The following is a 20,829-nucleotide window of genomic DNA, read 5'->3' on the forward strand; positions in this document are numbered from 1 at the left end:
GAGATATCTTTAAGGGAAGCCAGCATCCTACACATACATAAGCACGTGTATCTTAGTAACCACAGACAAAGAGATATGTATCTGGGATCATCTACCAAGATAACTGTGTACTAGGGAAATAGAGGACTCACACTTGGTAAGGACCGCTGGATATTGTATCTGAACTGACACTGGAGTCAAAGTACCCAAAATGCCATGACAATCTTCCAGTTTAGAAAAGAGGCTATGAAGGTAAGTGATGAATTGGGTTATGGTCAAGGTCATCTTACAGTCCACAGACATCCCATGGTTGTTTCTTTGGACAAATTTTTACTGGTTCCCTGACTTGTAGAGTAAGACTGTTACTGTAGGAACCAACCGGAAGCCATTGAAAACTGCTCCCTACAAATTTTCTGGCCAAGATAGTAGGTCAGAACCAGCAAGACGAAGAAGAAGAAGAGGAGGAGGAGGAGAAGAAGAAGAAGAGGAGGAGGAGGAGGAGGAGGAGGAGGAGGAGGAGGAGACACATACACACATACACACAGGGAGGACTACACAGATTGGTGATATTATCAAAGACTAAAAAGCCAAAAGGGAGGGTGGTGTCATCATCATCTCATTCAATTAATCTTTCAAGCTCCTGCTTAAACCAAATAAATCCTGGCAGATGCTTGTACACTTCTGTAAAACTACCTAGTTGGTAACTACCATTGCAGATACTGTGTCAGTTATGATTTCTTTACTAGAGCAAACCAGCACAACCTCAGAAACTTGATATCGATGATTTAGAAGGAGTGTTTAGAGATTCCCTTTATTGTCTATGAGCTCAGAAATGCATTGAAAAGTATGGATTTTTGCTTGTTTACATTTTATTTGAATTTTTCCGGCTGGAAGCATTTAAGGCACTTTAGCCTCAAACACTTCTATAAGGAGAAGAAGAATTTGCTTTATTCTTGACCTATACCACATTCTTGAAGAGGCGCATACAGTCCTGTGGATTATAGTGCAAAACTCAAAGATCTGGTCTGCCACTCTGTGATCTTAAGTAAGTGATCTGGGATTTCTGAGACTTATTTTCTTTTATGCAAAAAAAGGAAATAATATTAACTTCTAGAGTTGTCATTAGGGTTCAAGAGGCTAAATCATCTAGTATAGTATCAGCCATGACAAAAATATTCAGTAAATCATAGTTGCCTTATCCTTCTTACATTCTCCAAATGCCAACAATTCCTCAACAAACTTTTTCCCAACAAAGAAGCCCACTGCACTGGTTATCACCCCAACAATAAACTCTAATCCAAATTGGAAATATACCAACAATGTGCAGACAACATTCTTCTATGTATTAGCTATTATTAATAATAGCAGCAATTTAAGGCTACAATATATAATTATACATTCTAATCCTTACAAAGCCAACTGAGTGGAGCTACTGTGACTACACACACTGAAGCCACTCTGAGGTCTCTATTACCCCCTTTTTTAACACTTTCCTCCTTCAGTTGATAGTTTTTCTATAGTAAGTATTGGTAATATACAATACTTGGTTAAATTATCAGGAAGAAACTAAAACAAATTCAACAGTACACTACATACCCATTATGAGTAAATTAAATTGGTATTTAAATTTGGGGAAAGAAATGAACTCACTTTTTCTGGGTCTGACTTAGCATAATAACCCCAACTTGTAATAAAACCAATATTTCCAATGAAAGAAGGAAGTTGCAAAATACAAAGATAGCGTCATGCTGCATTAACCCAGAATCATGTTAATTGTGTTATTATGTGCAATCTTAAAATAAGAGGTCAATGGACACTGAAAATGGATAGCTCCCCAGGATTCCCAAGAATTGGACCACCTGATATTGAGGAGCTGTTACATATTTCTTAGCCTTAGTTGTGGATTGTGGTAAAATGTCAACACATGTACCTTCTGGACCATCTCAGTGCAGCACAAGCCAAGAAGAACTGCAGGTGTAAGAGCAGGGAGACATGGATCAAAAGAAGTAGCTGCCACTCTCTCCCGGAGTTCATCCATCATCCTCAGTCGGTGAGCCTTCTGGGTCCTGCAGTGTGGCAGAGCCTGCAGAAACCGGAGCCTGGATCTGTGAGTTTCTGGAAACCTTCAGGGACACTTCAAATCTACAGAGTAGAAACTATCCTGCCTCAGATCCACACAGCTAGATGGGAAGACACACAAACAAAATGAAAAAACAAGGGAATAAAGTACTCCAAACAAACCAAGCTGCTCCCATAAGAGAATCCATCGAAGAAATGTCAGAGAAGAAGGAGTTCAGGATGTATTTAGTAAAACTGTTCCATGACTTAAAGAATTATATAAGAGAGCAAGCACAGGAGTTAAGCAGTAAAATAACAGATTCGCTTCAGGAGATGAAAGATCACTTCTGTAAAGATATATTAGAGGTCCTGAAAAGAAATAAAGAAGAAATCCTTGAAGTGAAGGAATCACTAAACCAACTTAAAAGTTCAATGGAAAGTATCACCAACAGACAAGACCATTTGGAAGATAGAACCTCAGGCAATGAAGACAAAATATATAATCTTGAAAATAAAGTTGACACCACAGAGAAGATAATAAATTGTGTGACATTCCTTCACCCAGACACCACGCCTGAACAGCAACTGCTAAAGCCAACTGAGCAGAGCTACTGTGACTAATTCTGGGCTGATAAAAAGGATCCCCAAGGCAATGGCACAGTGGCTGGGTTCGAACGGCTGCTCCAAAAGCAACTGAAGGGCAAACAAATGCAGAAAGAAATGTCTGAATTCGTCCTAGAGAGGATAAAAATTGAAGAAGAATATGCAAAGAACTTGGCTAAGCTCTCTCAGAACTCCTTCGCTGCACAGGAGGAAGGCTCCTTGGGAGAAGCCTGAGCCCAGGTGAAGAAGAGTCTGGCAGATGAAGCAGAAGTTCATCTCAAGTTCTCCACCAAGCTTCACAGTGAGATAGAGAAGCCCCTAATGAACTTTTGTGAGAACTTCAAGAAAGACTTGAAAAAGTGTGACCACCATATTGCTGACCTCCGCAAGCAGCTCGCCGGCCGCTATGCGTCGGTGGAGAAGGCCCGGAAAGCCCTCACAGAGCAGCAGAGAGACCTGGAAGTGAAGACCCAGCAGCTGGAGATTAAGCTGAGCAACAAGACAGAGGAGGACATCAAGAAGGCACCGAGAAAGTCCACACAGGCTGGCCATGACCTCATGCGCTGTGTGGACCTCTACAACCAGGCCCAGTCCAAGTGGTTTGAAGAGATGGTGACCACCACTTTGGAGCTGGAGTGGCTGGAGGTGGAGAGGGTGGAGATGATCCGGCAAGATCTGTGTCAGTACACACAGCTGCGGCATGAGACAGACATGTTCAACCAAAGCACAGTTGAGCATATGGACCAACTGCTTCGAAAAGTGGACCCGGCCAAAGACAGAGAGCTGTGGGTCAGAGAGCACAAAACGGGCAACATTCGCCCCGTGGACATGGAGATCTAGACACGCCTGTGTGGCCCGGGGGTCCTGCCCAGGAGAGGGGCTGGGGGTCCCGTGGAGAGGGGTGGTGGCTCTCGCTGGGTGAAGCTGCCCTCCCACCCACTCTCCTATCCGCTGAGGAGAGAAGAGAGAGCTGGCAATTCCAGAAGGGTGATCTGGAGGGCCCAGCTGGGGAATCCCAAATATTACCAGGCCAAGAAGACAGACCTGCAACCCCACCCATTTCTCCAAGACTGAAGCCCCCCCCCCAACCCCATGCTGTGCTTGTTGCTCTGAGAACAAACTGAGGCTGGAACTTTGTGGTCCCTGCTGAGTTCCATAGGGGTGGCCATCATACATTTGTGCCCATGGATGCCCCAAAGCCCATCCTTCAGCTGGTCCCTTTATCTCCCGGGCTTTGGAAGATCAAGGAAGGGCTGTCTCTACCTCTAAGCCAATGTTAAGAACATATCCAGAATCATGGATAGAAGGCGCCGTCACCTCAGCCTGCACCTAGAATCCTTTACAGCCCTCTCTCTATTTTTCTCATTGTGTTCTGGGAGCCCAAATCTGGCTTTTTTTGGCCACTTTTCATCCCCGTGGGTCTTGAGAAGGCCTGTTTTTCTGTCTTCCCTGACCAACCCTGCCCAGAGAGGTCAGGATGGAGCTACCTCATTAGGCTATCAGACCAGGCATCATCTCTGAAGTCTCTGGAAAATCCCCATCCCTCCATTCCTCAGCTGCTTTCTCAAGGCAGTCCCCACCCCCACCCTGCCACCCCTGCCCAGTCTCACTAGAAGGAGCTTTCCAAAGTTCTCTGCCCGTGAGACTTCCTCTAGCTGTGTGCATGTCCAAAAGCTTTGAGAGATGGAGATGAGCCAGAAACCACATGGGGTCTGTCTCCCATGGTATCCTGTCCAACACCGGGCTACCCTGACCTCCGCTCTCCCAGGCTGCCCACCATGGGCTTAATAGGGCTAGGTCAGTCCTACATGAGAGACAGGTTAGGGCAAGACATCCCCCATGTGACTCCATCTGCTTATGCAAGATATGTCCCTTGTATGAGCATTGCAGACTCTCTCTCTCTTTGCTATCCGAGCGCGTCCTGCCACCTGGACCAGCTCCTCTGTCCATATTCCCTGGAGAAGCCTGAGCCAAGCGTGACCCTTTTTTCAGCACTACCCCTGGGTTCAGCCCGCCACTTTGTTTCTCGACTACAGCAAACACCATCTCCACCATCTTAGCCTAAAGAATCAGCCTGAGGGGGCTGGGAGAAAAAATTGACACAGTGATCAAGGAACAGCTTCTAGCCAGAAACCCCTGCTCTGAGAGCCCATCTTTCTTCACCTTTCCCATTGATGTCTTTCGGCTTGACCCTTCCATCTCCCATGGGGGCAGAATTCTACGAGCACAATTCACTGATCTTTCCCTCAATTTAACATTGCTAATAATGGATGTTAATCTTGAATCTTTCAGCATCTCTTCCATTGAATTAGAATGGCTTTCTCATAGTTTATTTTAGAAAGATGTTCAATATACTAAAGCAAATCAGAAAAAAAAAAGAAGTAGCTGGATTAGCAAGACATTCAGGTGAACAGAACAGCAACTAATGAAGAAATTGAAGGCAAGTTCAGGCATAAGTGACAAGAGCAAGAGAAAAATATCAGAGGGTCAAATCCAAGAGAAAGATGTTGAGAAAGAACCAAAGTCCAAGCCAAGAGATCTTTGATAAACCTACAAAGTGTAGTGGCCGAGTTCTATGATGACAGTTCTGAGAAATCGCTTTCCATTCATTAGTTAGATGACCTTGAATTTATCATTCAAGTTTTCTGATCCTAATTTCAACCTTGTTGGGTGGTTCTAAAGAGTAGAAATAACATACCACATTTAGAAACTGGTACATAATAGAAACTCTATCCTAGGAGTTTCACCTTTCCTTAAAGATTAATTAAGGCCTGCTTGTCTGACAGTATGTATACTCCAGTAAACTTAATAAGTAATAAATTACTTAAAGACAAATAGGACTCCCCTGCCAAAGTCACTATTTTTTCCAGATATTATGGCTTAATGCAGGATAAGTTTACACACCAACATCACTACTGTGAGGTATGTGGTTTGATGTTTTGACAATTATAATCATAATTATAGCTCTCACTGCTACATAAGATCTCTTAATAGGATGTGCCAACACTAATAAAGTTATGACTCTATTGAATATGAGGCATCTTAGAGCTTGTCTAATCACTGCCTAAGTGCACCATCCTGGCTTTGTCCAACCAATAAGCTTTGCCTCTGAAAGAACTTGGAATGAAATGAAAGAACATTTGCTCCCCAGCATCAAGTATACGTAACCACCCTTCAAATGAAGTTATCTACATCTCATTTTTTAGGTGCAAAGTAATTGCCTGAAGAAATGATATATTTGCTCCAGCCCATCTGTCTTTGTCTGGGTCTGGTTGTCAATCCTTTCCCTCTGATTTTTGAGCTGATTCCATTCTACTCTACCTCATTGTGGAGCAAACAGGCTACACTAAGCCACAAGTTGACTCATCTGGCTCAGCGAATATCCAAGCTTCTCCCCAACTCTGGTTAGGAGGTCTTTCTTGTAGTCTCCTGGATTTGGACATCCAACCTGTCCAGTCTGCCTTAGGTAGGGTGGAGGTGGTAGATGGTACTAAAAAGATCATTTCCTACACATTAATTAATTTAATGTCCCTTTACTTTGGATTTTCATACTTCAGAGATGGTAGAACTAATTTATCTTTACTGAGAGAAAACATGTAATTCTATACAATAAAATTTTCAGGGTCTTTTATATTAATAGGTTAATTTGACCAGTTATTGCAGAGTTTGTGTTACTGCATGGAAAGCACTGTATTTTTGCGAGGAAAAAAGAAAAGAGAAAAAAGGAAATTCTATTCATGAGTAAAGGTGAGTGAAGGAAAGGAAGGATTTGAAATCATTCTCTATAACAAATTTCAATCCATCTCTTCCTTTGTACCTTGGGAGAAGGAAAAAAGGATAAAAATAATTTGAAAAGCTGAGAAGAGAAGGAAGCTAGAAGGAACATTTTAGTCAAATGTGCAATTTAATATATCTCAACTTATTAAGTCTTACTAAGCAATTACTGTGTCCATATCATTCATTCTGGAATGGAGAATGAGTGAACACCCAAAGTCCTCTCCTTTGTGTCCTCCTTCCCCTACAGGTTCTCCTGTTCATGCTCAGCTCCTTCTCACAGTCCTCCTACTCCAGGTCCAGCATATACTTCTGAAAATCTGTAATACTCATTAAAAACAAGGATTCTGGAAATGAGATATCTGTCATTATATTTCCCTAGATAGTAAGCCTCACATTTAGGCCACAGTTGTATTTGGAATTTCGTCCCATCAATCTATTTATTCCTTGCCTGCTTATATTTGAGATAAAAATATAGCCTTTTTAAGGAAATTGCACTGATTTTAAAATATCTAAATATTTGAGATTGTATCAGGCTCGTCAGCAATCTCCCAGAAAATAAACAATCATGAATTATCCACCCAGTTCTTTTTCTTCTTTACAAACACAGAAACCACTTCCTGGAAATTAGTCATGTTTTCAAGTTTATTCAGTGGAGGGAAATTACTGATATAGGCTATATCGTACTCACATTGAATTTTTGTGAATATTTTTGGTGTCATTCAGATTAAAAAACCACAAATATGAATCATGCTATTGGTGATCTAAACATTGTTTCCCTATAAAACGGTAGCCACTGAAAGGTAGAGGTAGAAGCCAGTAGGAGCTTTCTTCAGGCGAAGGCAGTCAGGATGAAGCATCTAGCCTTCCTTGTGCTGTTGTGTCTGCCAGTCTGCTCAGCTTATCCTCTGAATGGGGCAATGAAGGAAGAGGACCCAAACATGGATCTTGTCCAGGTAATTAAAGGTGGCATCCACTGCAGCTACTTGATCTTTCAAAAGCAGCATGACTTGATTGGAAGTTATTGTGTTGGGAAAAAAATTAGCATCAGAAAATGTCAAAGCGCTGCAGGTGAAGAGTGGTTTCATTTTAACAGAGAGGGAAAGAAAGGCACAGGAAGTGGGAATAATTACTCAGGAACAGAACAGCGGTAGCAACCTTGGGGCTATGTTAAAATAATTGAGGAGGGAGAACATGCTAATTTTGGTCTTTAAATAATATCAGGTAATAGTACTTTAATTATTATTTGCTGTGTGTGGACGAAACAATGTCTCTCACTTCAGTCTTGAGCCAGGTCTACATTAGCAATGTCAAGTGGAAAAAAAATTAGATACTTCACTCAAAGTATTTACACAAGTATGTCAATTTCCTCACTTGGCTAGGAAATTAAATTACAATGAAATAATAAAATAAGGCATCTCAATGAAATATCAAATCAAATGGGATACTTACTTTTGTTTCAATAAACAGGGAAATAATTAAAATGTTTTTGAAATTTAAGTAAATGGCTAAAAAGTGACATGAATGACTTAAGAACTGTATTTATTGTTCCACTAGCAATACCTAGAGAAATACTACAACCTTGCAAAAGATGAGAAACATGTTTTTAGAAGAAAGGACAGTAGTCCTGTTGTTAAAAAAATCCAAGAAATGCAGAAGTTCCTTGGACTGGAAGTGACAGGAAAGCTGGACTCTAACACGTTGGAAGTGATCAACAAGCCCAGATGTGGAGTCCCTGATGTTGGTCACTTCAGTACATTTCCTGGCATGCCAAAGTGGGGGAAAAACCACCTTACTTACAGGTAATGGGTCCAAAGAGGTCCTCACATGTTATTGAAATTTGATTGGTTGTATCATAGGAGAAAGCATTACATTACTTTCTTCACATTTTCTCATCCAGAATCGTGAATTACACCCCGGATTTGCCAAGAGATGCTGTTGATTCTGCCATTGAGAAAGCTCTGAAAGTCTGGGAGGAGGTGACTCCACTCACATTCTCCAGGATGCATGAAGGAGAGGCTGACATAATGATCTCATTTGCAATTGGAGGTAATGAAATAAAATACCAATTCATCTCGTGTTATGATAAGTTAAGGCTAAAAAAACAATACGTTTGGTTGGGTAATTTATAAACAACAGAAATTTATTGTTTAGCCTTCTGAAGGCTGAGAAAGCCAAGATCAAGTTGCCAGCAGATGGTGTGTCCGATGAGGGTCTATTCTGTGTTCCCACTTGGTAGAAGGGGCCAAGAGACTTCCTCCAGCCTCTTTTGTACGGGACACTAATCCCATTCATTAAACTCTCAAGACCAAATTACTTCCTAAAGGGCCCATTTTTAATACTTTCATACCAGAAATTGTTTCAACATATGGATTTTGAGGAGACACTAACATTCAGATCATTGAATTGGTATTATCTTACTAAAATGAATTTTTAAAAAATCTGAATACTAATATTTACATTAATTGTTTTTCCACCAGCACATGGAGACTTTGAAACTTTTGATGGACCAGGAAAAAGTTTGGCTCATGCCTATCCACCTGGATCTGGACTCTATGGAGATGTTCACTTTGACGATGATGAAAAGTGGACGGAGGATGCATCAGGTGGGTCATAAGTCCCTGAGGGTAATTTCATAAAAAATGTTGAGCTACTTAAGAATAATTTGTACAGAGTGAGCAGTAAGTGGAATAGACTGATAACTGAGATTTCTTATTAACTGAGTGGTAACTAGAAGTACCTATCTTCATTTAATCATTATTGAAGAAACTTTGTGGGGAGGATGGAGTACTGGGGATTGAACTCAGGGGCACTTTACAACTAAGCCACATCCCCAGCCCAATAAAATTGAATTTTATTTAGAGACAGGGTCTCACTGAGTTGCTTAGCACCTCGCCATTGCTGAGGCTGGCTTTGAACTCGAAAACCTCCTGTCTCAGACTCCAGAGCCACTGGGATTACAAGAGTGCACCACTGAACCCAGCTGAAGAATTTTATAAAATGTGTGCATTTCCTTCTTTGCCCCCACTATATACAATGCAATAAGCACCATTTGATCTATTTCCACAACTCGAGATCTTGTGGCGGTTTTAGGACTGGCATTTTTAATTGTTTTTCATCACTTAAATTATGAAGGATTACTGAGGAATGAATTCCATTGAGTCTGTTCTGACTCTAAAATGTGCCATTGAGTTTTTTTTTTTTTTCTTTCTTTCTTCTCATTGGCCTCCTTTTAAAAGTAAAGATCTGGAGAAAGTGCTAGGAGTGAGTAAATCTCTAGTTCATCTGTTTACATAGTACATCCTGCTGCTAGCTTGGGAGCTTTTTTTTTTTCCCCCCAAGTTGGTTCTGAAAGACTTTACTAAATCTAAACATGATGGCAAAAATTAACTTGGCTTCCGAAATTTGGAAACAGATGGTTGAAACAATTACGATTTCTGAGATTGGGTGAGATCTTTAAAGCAAGTGCAAAGAGCATCTCTGCTGAGTAGATAGATCTGAACTTTGTGCCACATGAAAAGATCTAGTTTGAATGATTATTCATTTCTGCATAACTGTTCAGGCCTTTGGTGAAGTCATTTGTACTATTAATTAAACTCTTTTTATAATCTAAAGTAAAGTAGAATCCAGCTGTGTTTGTGCTACAGAAAACTGGTATTGGGCATGTTTCTGTTATTTATTTTAGTGTTTTCCATGTCCAAAGTATTCTGATTTTCTATTTGTTCTATTTATTTGCTGAGAGAAATGTCCAAACACAATTGTAAATGTGTCTATTGTTTTTCATTCTGATAATTTTTGATTCAGATATTTTATTTTTTTCTTCCATATTTTAGTGGGGCATTATAATTATACATACTAATGGGATTTGTTGTCAAGTTTCTATTTTAAACTGGAAAGTTTGCACATCCAATGGCACCTATTACTGGCAAGATTTTTGACAATCAAAAATTATTTGAGTATGATGAAGAGGGAGAAGAACAAATCAAGCTAAATCCCTGAAAGAAATATCTTAGTTTTATACTTCAAGGAATATGTAAATAAAATTCTCTGTGCTTAACTTAAACTAAGGCTGAAACTGGTACATGTTACTAAATCTGAAAAATGACTAACTTTATTTTTAGACAATGAAAATTTATTTATGACATGTTATCAATCTTGGTGTCTTGAAAGAAATATCTTTTGGAAATAATGTTTATCACTATTAGTATAGGAAAAGTGACCTAGTTTTCCTGCCCCAAAAAGGAACTAAGGCGGGATATAGTGGAAAACTCTCCCATATATTGACTTGTCAACCTTGAAACACACATGCATCTCTATGAAGTATGGAACATACCAATCAACAAACTTGTTCATAAACAAGCGACAGACAAGAATGAATTGTATAGCTGGCATGTGTTCTGAATGCATATTTATGGAATAAATCAATGTTAGACTCTGAAGATTTATGGTTTTACCAATAGGGATCAATTTATTCCTGGTTGCTGCTCATGAACTTGGCCACTCCCTGGGTCTCTTGCACTCAGCCAACCCTGAAGCCTTGATGTATGCAGTCTACAAACCCAACCGGAACCTGGACCACTTCCGCCTTTCTCAAGATGATGTGGATGGCATTCAGTCCCTCTATGGTGAGTGATGCTGGACAAAACAGGCATTGAAGCTTTGCGACAATGCCACATGAGTGTTGGTGATTTAGCTCACAGCACCTTGAGGATGTTGGCAAAGCATCTAAGTCCACATCACCTTTCCCCTCATGTTTGCTTCCCCAACTCTTTCCTTCAGGACCTGCCCCTGAAACCTTTCAGAACTCCGTGGTATCCACCCAGTCTAGCCCACCAGAACCTGGGACACCAGCCATGTGCGATCCTGCTTTGTCCTTTGACGCAGTCAGCACCCTCAGGGGAGAAATCCTATTCTTTAAAGACAGGTCAGGCTGGAAAATTGAATCTTTCTCTATCCTTTTGCTATACAATGCCTAAAAAGGAAAACAAACAGAAACCTGATTGAGATTTTTAAATGAAAAATTTCCTATACATTTGAAAACATTCAAATCTGGCTCTTATTGAATTTTTAACATCTCCAAAGAAGTATCCAGGTCATTTCTTTACAGACTTACAAGGGATGATTCTTGGTCACTGGAATGTATACTCCATGAAGACAGGGGGGTTTACCTGTTTGTTTACTTTAAAATATCACAAGTTATAGGACTTCTTCAAAAAGTACTGGTGTACCTTTAAAAGCAGAGCAGTATCTTTATCTTTAAAGTTCTACTATTTCAATTAACCAATTTTGGAAAAAGCAATATGGGCTTACGCATAATATTTAAATAGTACCCAAAGACACAGGGGTATAAGAAAAATCCCACCATCTCTGACTTATAGTTCTCTAGTTCCTTCCTATGTGCAACCACTGCTACCAATTTTCTTCATTTCTTTACTAAGATGGTCTATTCATATACAAGCATAAAGAGGGACAAGTGTGGTGGTGCACGCCTGTAATACCAGCAACCTGGGAGGCTGAGACAGGAGGATCACAAGTTCAAAGCCAGCCTCAGAAATTTAGCAAGGCCCTAAGCAACTTAGTGAAACCCTGTCTCAAAATAAAAATTTTTAAAAAAGAAAGAGCTAGGGACATGGCTCAGTGGTTAAGTGCCCCTGAGTTCAATCCCCAGTACCCAAAATTTTTAAATGAATAAAAATAAAATTACAAGTATAAAGAGGTATATAATAATTTTTGAAAAAATATTAATGGGTAAATAATATACACAACATTCTACAGACATTTATAATGAAATCAAGCTAAATTATCATATTGGCACTGGTTAATAGACTTGCAGTAGATTTCATTATCCTAGAATCCCATGTAGTAAGATCCAATCTAGGCTTCTGCAAAAGGATTAATTAGCACTGATTGAAAATAAAGAAGACTATGTTTCTTTTACTTATATGTCTATTTCTACATATTTGTTATTTAATGAAGAAATACAATTGTAAATCATTTTTATGTATTGCAGATATTTATGGCGCAAATCCCCCTGGAGCTTTCAACCTGAATTGCATTTGATTTCTGCATTTTGGCCCTCTCTTCCATCAGACTTGGATGCTGCATATGAAGATAGTAGCAAGGACATTGTTTTTATTTTTAAAGGCAAGTATTGTACAAGAATTTTTAACTTGTTCACTCCATTTTATTACATTTTAGATGATCTATTACTGCAAGACCTAGTGTCAATGATTTTTAAAGATGTGTACAAAGAACATCAGAAGCTTTATTTTAAAACATTCAATGAAGCTTCCTGAATAAATAGATGATATCTCATATCCATGGACAGAAAAAAAATCAACGAGTTCAAAATGCCAATTTATCTACAGATAAATAACATTATCAATTCAAATGTCAAAATATCTTTCATGGAATTTGAAAACTGGATTCCATGATTTTTATGAAAGAGCAAAGGCCAAGAATAGCCAGGATGCTCCTAAAGGATAATAAGATGAGAATAGCTCTGGGATACAAGGCTCAGTATGTTAGATACTGTAATATGAGGGCAGCGATAGGTCAGTGGAACTATCTAGGCTCAGTGGCTGCTTTGTTAGATTTAGACTAGATTTATGGTGCAATTCCCCTATATTATTTATAACATTTTTTGAGCTTCTATTACTTTTTGAGTTAGTTTTATTAACATGTTTTTGTAGGAAATTGCCAACTTGTTTTCAAATCAATTGATATAAAGTTTTCAGAACATTATTTTGTTGCAATAAATTATTGAAGTTATCTTTTTTTGTTTGTTTCTCATATTGACTCTTTTTGACCTCTATTTTTCTTCATCAATCTCATATGACACAATTATTCTACTGGTCTTCTCAGGGAATTAAGTTCTTTGTAGATCCTCTAATGCATTTTTATTTTCTATGTGTTTAATTTTTTTATCCTTATTATGCCTTTATTTTTTTCTTTGAATTTATTCCACTATTGTTTTTATAACTTAAGTTTGACTTATCTTTTTGACTGCAACCTATTTTCTTTTCTAATATAAGCATTTATGCCTATAAGTATCCTCTTTTTTTTTTCTTCATCCCACAAATTTTGATATGTGGTATCAAAAGGCATTTTGTTCCCTTTTAAGTTTTTTATTTCCATTTTTTCCCTTGGCTCATAACTTATTTGTTTTGAGGAAGGAATTCAGGCTTAGGATGGGATAATAAAATAAATGTGGAGGGATTAATTGGAATCCATTGGCCCAATTCACTTGAATATTTCTAGAATATTCAGAAGAAACACAAATTAGACTTGGCAATTTTGAACTACCTAAGAGGAAGTGTCCAAAAAGCAACTGATCTACTGATATGAAATTTGGGAGGGAGGTCTAGGTTAGAAATGTTGATTAAAAATTCATCAACAATTGAGTACTGAATCAGAGTTCTTTACTAATTTATTTGTTCATTCATTCACTCATTCAGGAAATTTTTGTTAAATATGCCAGCATCTAGACCTCGGGTTAGTAGCTGGCATTAAAACCAGGACCTTCTCTTAATGCAGTAACGTTTTTCAACAGGAAATAAGTTCTGGGCAGTCAGAGGAAGTGAGGTACAAGCAGGTTACCCAAAAGTCATCCACATTCTTGGATTTCCTCCAACCATAAGGAAAATAGATGCAGCTGTTTATGATAAGGAAAAAAAGAAAACATACTTCTTTGTAGAAGACAAATATTGGAGGTAAGGTGCAATAGGAAGAACTTTGGAGGGAAATTATTTTCTTTATTTAAGGATACTCATGCACCCCACTCTCTTTCTCTAATTTCGATTTTTGTGATTATGAGGAAGATAAGTTTAGTCTTTGCAACTTTCCAGATGCAAAGAGCTTTGAAAATGGCAATCACTGCCTACATATTCAGACACCAAAAGACACCAGGAGAGGCCCACTGAGGTCCAAAGGCACATTTACTTCTCACCCTATTACCAGTCACCATGTGACTGCCTTATGAAACCCAAGTATTGCAAGCTACAAAGCCAAGGTCTCCAGGGTCCGTGTGTGATAGATGACATGAAGTTTGTTTTTAACCAAATGATTTAATTCATTTTGCATCTTATGTACATGTAGTCCTCGTTAATTTGTGGCAGGTAGATACTTGGGTTCTATGTGTCCAAGCTTAGAAAATTGACTTTCGATACATACATACATACATACATAAAACCTCTGTAGCACCATGACCCTGTTTCTGGAGAAAATATTCTTTCATATGATGAGTTTATAAGCCCAGAAATGACATTATGATAGCCTTCAAAATGTTTGTACAAGTGGAGAAGTATCTATAATTCTACTCTAGAACACTGACATCACTTCATACTGTTGTGTAACGGGACTTCTGTACAACAATCAGCTGAATTTCTTTTCTTTGGTGCAGATTTGATGAGAAGAGCCAGTCCATGGAGAGAGGCTTCCCTAGAAGAATAGCTGATGACTTTCCAGGAGTGAAGACAAAGGTTGATGCTGTCCTACAGGAATCTGGTAAGAGGATTCTCGTGTTATTGCCAGTGGGAGTACTTTGGGGCATTTTATGGCATCAAATGAAGTATATTTTGGACTGTTTTGACTCTTTGCCCATTTATAGAAAATGCTACTGTGAACATTTGTATACAAATCTTTGTATAACACTTATTAAACAGTACACTTAAAATTGGTAGATTTTATGTTATGTAAATGGTACCTACATAAAGTTGCTAAAACATCACAAAAAAATGAAGAATCAAAGCAATTTTGAAATCATTCAGTCTTCTACTCTTTTTGCTCTCTTTTTACTCCTAAAATTTTTAACTTTTCAACTTGTACAGATTGGTTTTATATTTTGTTTTTTCTTGAATAACCTCTAGTCTCTGTTTCATGCCTGCATACAAAATCAAAGGATACATCTTTATGCTGAAACCAGTATCTTTCAGATCCCTATGTTGGTATTAATATACCACCAAATGTGAGCCAGATTTACTGATGACTGATTATTTTTCTCCCCTGTTTCATTCTGCTGTCCCTTCAATCCTATCCTTCTTTAAGAGGCCTTTACTGGACTTCTGTTGCAATCTGCAATTGTTTACATTGGTTTTTCTGTAAATAAATAATTGTCTTCCCATCTACTCAAAATAGACAAAATTTGACTCCCAATAAAGGGTAGAGAGCAAAGCAAAACTTGTGCTTGCTTACTCTGAAGCAAAACTTTTACTTGCTTGCTCAGATTTTGGAGGGAGCTATCAAGGGCTTGACACTGATATATCAGCCATAATTCTCATGAGGCTGATGACCTTGTTATTCAAACAACTTCACCATAATGTATACAAAGTGGAAAATGAACCTCTGGCACATTTTACCATTAGTCAGATTCTCTTGGATTCAATTGCCTCCCATTCTGTGATTTCTGGCCTAGCAGAGGGAAGAGAGGTTGGGAAGAAAGAGGAGCAGATAAAAGTTTTGAAAAACCATAAAATCCCATTTAAAGATACTATAATGTAATGTTTAAAGCACTGGCTTTGGAGTCAGAGGAGAGGGAATCATCCTTCAATCTTTCATTAGAGATATTACCTTTGGAAAAATACAAAGCCTTCCTAATTTTCAGTTTCGTCCTCAGTAATAACACCTTACTTTTTGTTGTTGTTGTTGTTTGTTTGTTTGTTGTTTTTTAACAAGGATGGATGAGATAAAACATGTAAAGCATGCAACATAATGCCGGGAACAGAGAACTTCTTAATAAATGTCATCCATTATCGCTCACTCTTATTTAAAGTTATACAGGTTATGAAACTGATTAATTTAAAGAATGTCTCATCATTTTCTTCATCTATGTTTTCAGGGTTTTTCTATTTCTTTAGTGGATCATTACAGTTCGAGTTTGACCCGAATGCCAAGACGGTGACACATGTACTGAAGAGTAACAGCTGGCTACGTTGTTAAGAAAGATCAGGAGAAGACAATGTGAAATTTTTGAATTAATTTAATAATTGCTCATCTAATTTATTGTGAGTTAGAAAGATTGATTATTCCTGTATGTGCTGTGGCCAAAGATGAACCTCGCAGACATCTTTGTGGTCATGGAGCATTGTCTGAATTTCTTCACTTGCTCTTGAATTACATTGCACAGAAGTGAGAAATGCTCATGTGCAATAAGTGAGAGGGTGTATCTTGTGGTTATTTTATTTATTATTTAATAAAGATTTTAATTTTTATTCTGTTCCTTGCTTTCTGGAGTAATTCATGTTCAAAACCTATATTGTGGACTGAGATTTGACAGATGTTCTGCCAATAGGTGTGTTAGGATCCTACATTCCATGGGTGGGTTCCATGCATATCACAAAAAAAAGCTCCTGTTCTCTGCACCAACTCAGATGTTTTAAATGTGCCGTAACATCTTAAAAAAGGAAGCAGGTCAATAGTGGTCCTATGGCAATGGTTCTTGGCAGTCTCAGGAAGTGACATTTTAGAATGCTGGAGCCTGAGACTCTGGTATATCATCTAGTGCACATTATACTTTTACAGGTGGGGAAACAACTTGTTTGGAGTTCAGCGACCTCTGTTTCATTCCAAATATTTCTTCAGCAAAATTTTCTGCTGTCCTAGAGACCAAAATTCTCTTAACATCTTCACCTTCTCATTAAAATATTCTCTTGTTGCCATTATGTGTCTGGAAAACCCTGTATGATAAGAGTTTGGGTGTACATGCCAATCATCTGACAGATTTGTTACCACTAAGTCATATGCCATAAACCACACCAATTGCAACACAGAAACTTGTTCAGTCTTTCGTTGATTCACCTAAATACCACACATCAAGGTATAGAATAGTAAGGAAAACACATTTAACCCAACCTGATTGATTTTTTAGCTAGTGGTAGAAAGAAATCAAATAAATGAATGCACATTAACATATAACAAATGACATAAGTATTATTTTTAAAATGACAAAATGTAAAGGGAGAATAATGTTGAAGGAGAAATTACCTGTTAAAGTTTTTTGGGTTAGAAAAGGTTTCTTTGAAGCAGTAATGAAAAAAAAAAGCATCAAAATTCAATTAGCAAGGTGGATGAGTAGAAGGAGACAGACCATTCTAAGAAAAGAAAATGAAAAATTAGTGTTGAGGTCTAGTGGTAAAAAAAAATCTTGCCAGATTCAAGAAGCTGAATGAAGATAAGTACCTGATTAGAGTCTTGGAAGGGAGATGTATTGGAAAGGAAGATGATGTTAGGTAAGCAGAATCAAATCAGCAGGAGTCTTTCAGACATATTAAAGATATATTTTATTTTTAATGCAAAGTGACACAATCCATCTTATATTCTGAGTGATTAGCTGGAGGGAATTGGAAGAAAGCAGTGATGAAAACTAGAACCCAGGCTAAAAGCCTATTACAGATGATGGATCTCAGGGAAGATTTAGAGAGATTACTGGATTTGAGTTATGTTTTATCATTATTCAGATTTAATGGTGGATTAGATAAACAGTTATAAGGAAAAAATAAGTTGCTAAGAATACTCCTTAAACTTCTGGCTTGAACAACTTCTTGGATGGCAGTGGTTTCAACAGAGTTAGGAGAAGACCTGAAGAGAAATAATTTTGTGGGAGAAAGTTAAGAGTCAGGAGGAATCATGTCATTGTTAGATTTATAATTTCTGTAAGATAACCAAGTAAAGGCATTAAAAGGCAATAGATAAGGGAATCTGAAGCTCAAAATAAGTAAATATAACTGGCAGTTTGGTGGCTATACACAAATCCTGGGAATAGATAAAGTTATATGGGATACTGCAGAGATAAAAGAATATGGTTCAGGACTGATTGTTATAAAATCAAGGGTCACTAAGTTGAGGTCAGGCTGTGCTGTGGCAATCCCCAATTGTCAGTGTCTTTCCACTGAAAGTGCATCATGGTGTTCTACTTGGGTCTTTAAGTCACCCTCACTTTAACATCCAGGCTAGTAAAAGACCACCACCTTGAGCTCTGCCCTTCACTGTGGCACAGGGAGTTACTGATACTTTTCACACCAACTCCTAAAGCCGTATGTGGAGATAACAGACATTATTCTGTTCACATTTCACTGGCCAAAGAAAATTACATTGCCTAATCTAATGCCAAGAATGGGGAAATGATATCCTTTCACACACCTGGGAGGAGAATCAGAAAATTCCTAGATAGCACTAATCATGATCACAAGGACATTTTCTTTCTTTCTTTTTCTATGATTTTTTTCATTAGTGCATTATAACCATACATGATAGTGGGTTTTGATGTAATCATGCATGAAATACACATTATTCCATTTCAGTCTCTAGTACCTCCTCCTTCTTTGCCTTTCTCCTCCTCCCCATGCACCCTCTCCTCCCCTGGTCTTCCACTCATGTATTTACAGGGATATATACAGGTGGAATTCATGGCACATTCATACATGCACAGAATAATTCGTTCAACCTCCTAATGTCCCTCCCCTTTGGTGTTCCTCCTCTCATCCTGTCACCCCACCCCCACCCCTTTCCTTTCCTCTGATATCACAAGATACTTTTTCTTGGGGAAAACAGAAAAATAAAAAACAAAGTGTAATTTCTTTATTTTAAATATTTGACACTAGTTTTTTGAATTGTAAATACATAAAAATGACCCAAAATCCAAAAGGAAAGAAACATTTATTTAGTAAAATAAATGATTTTTCTTTTTCTTTTTCTCTCATCTCAGCCACCCAGTTTTCTGGTGCAGATGTGAGCAATGCTACTAATTTCTTATGAATCCTTTCATCTTCTCTATGCATTAATAACATTAACTAACTATGTCCTTTAAATTTTGTGGGTTTTTTAAGCCAAAGGGTAGCATCCTGAACCATATTCTTATCCCACTCTTCACTTTTTCTCACTTGATGTCTCTCAGAGACTGTTCTGTATCAGTAAGAGAAGGATGGCCTCATTCCATTAAATAGCTATATAGTAACCCAAATATGAATCCATAATTTAAGATTACCTTATTTGTATGAATTTTGGATTTGTTTTCAATTTTTTTTTTACAAAAACATTACAAGTATCCTTTTACATATGTCATTTCACAGATGTGAATATATCTACTGAAAAATTCTACTGTTATGGGTTAGATAAAGAAACAAGAAGTGGAAGAGAAATTCAATGATTTGGTGATGCAGAAGTCATGGAGGAGCCCAACAATAGTAGCATGGATGGGACAATAGGGGCAGAAATCTGACCAAAGTATCCCTTAGGATGGTTTTGGTACAGATTGATTTAATGAACAGAACTCAGCAGCTCACCAACTAGCAAGAAAGCCTCAGAGTAGCTTTTAATTGTGGTTTGATCAGTCTCTTCACCTGTTCTTTTGACTCTGCCTTCTGAGTGGTACCTAGATGTCCTTCTAGTGGCCCAGCAACATCAGGACTATGTGTCTGCCACACATTACCTCTATGCACCAAAGAAGACTTCTCCACTCTCTCTGAAACAGGCCAGAGGACCGCCCCCCCAGAAGACCCTTATCATAATTAATCAGAAACCCCCATTATATTTGTAACACATATGTTCCTCTTCTTCAGAAAGCTTTCTATCAGCAAAAACTTCTGCATGCAGAAGGTCATTGTGGTTGATAGTTTCCTCTTTTTTGCAAAGGCCAGGTTTTCAGGGGGGAAAATGTGAAACTGTCTAGAGGATAGAATGAAATGTACTTGTCACATGAACCTCCTAGCCAGAGGCCCCACCCCACCCCCCACACACACACTGGATATAAAGTTCAAAGAGTTTCTGTACTCATTGCCACCTCTGAACTCTGCAGTCAATAAATCTGCTTCCTGAAGATTCCTCAGGTGTCCAGCCTCTTCTGTCCTATTTCATTCCCTGGCTGGGCTATCTTTGATCATGGAGCCACACTTACTATAGAAACAAGACTGGTTAGACCCTTGAAGGTGGAGACATGCTTAATCTCATCCCAATTATGTGGTCACTAGTCAGTGGATAAGGAGAGAGTTGACCCTGAGGCAGCATCAGTGCTTTCCACCAAGAACAACTGTGCTTTGAGGAAGGAGAAAGTGTATGCAAAAATTAGTAGTGGGACAATGTTGGCAAAGCCCTCAGAAAGTGCTTTCTTCTGTGTTTCCGGGTTTGATTAATGGTTCTCATGAATGCTCTTATTTGGTTGGGGTGGGATTAAAGATAAAAAGAAACTTCAGTTTATAGGCACCATAAAGTGCTTTACATGTGCAATTCATTTAGTCCTCATAATAACCATGGTAAATAGTAATCTCTTTATATTACAGACTCTTAGCCTCAGAAGGATGATTTCCCCAAGATCAGCAACCATTGAACAGTAGCACCAAGATTCTCCTCCAGAACTCTCTGGATTCAAAGATCTTATTCTTCTTCAGACTCAGGTAACAGAACATAAATCAGCCTAAGATAACT

At 38.3% G+C, this 20,829-nt stretch overlaps 1 protein-coding gene and 1 pseudogene across 2 annotated transcripts; both read left to right on the forward strand.

Annotated features, from left to right (window-relative positions):
- The first annotated feature begins 195 nt into the window (after window positions 1–195).
- Window positions 196–3,480, forward strand: LOC308634543 (growth arrest-specific protein 7-like; annotated as a pseudogene). The gene is made up of 3 exons: window positions 196–231; window positions 332–404; window positions 2,555–3,480. The product of its transcript is annotated as a growth arrest-specific protein 7-like (transcript).
- Window positions 3,481–7,265: 3,785 nt separating this feature from the next.
- On the forward strand, window positions 7,266–16,350 carry LOC308642547 (stromelysin-2-like; the record flags this gene model as incomplete). The annotated part of the gene is given in 10 exon segments (XM_081281645.1): window positions 7,266–7,370; window positions 7,972–8,216; window positions 8,315–8,463; window positions 8,895–9,020; window positions 10,875–11,039; window positions 11,194–11,338; window positions 12,425–12,566; window positions 13,969–14,126; window positions 14,816–14,919; window positions 16,250–16,350. Coding segments are annotated over 10 exon segments (1,440 nt in total).
- Between the last annotated feature and the right edge of the window lie 4,479 nt (window positions 16,351–20,829).

The sequence above is a fragment of the Spermophilus citellus genome (assembly GCF_964194105.1).
Source record: "Spermophilus citellus genome assembly, chromosome: 2".
Lineage (NCBI taxonomy): Eukaryota > Metazoa > Chordata > Mammalia > Rodentia > Sciuridae > Spermophilus > Spermophilus citellus.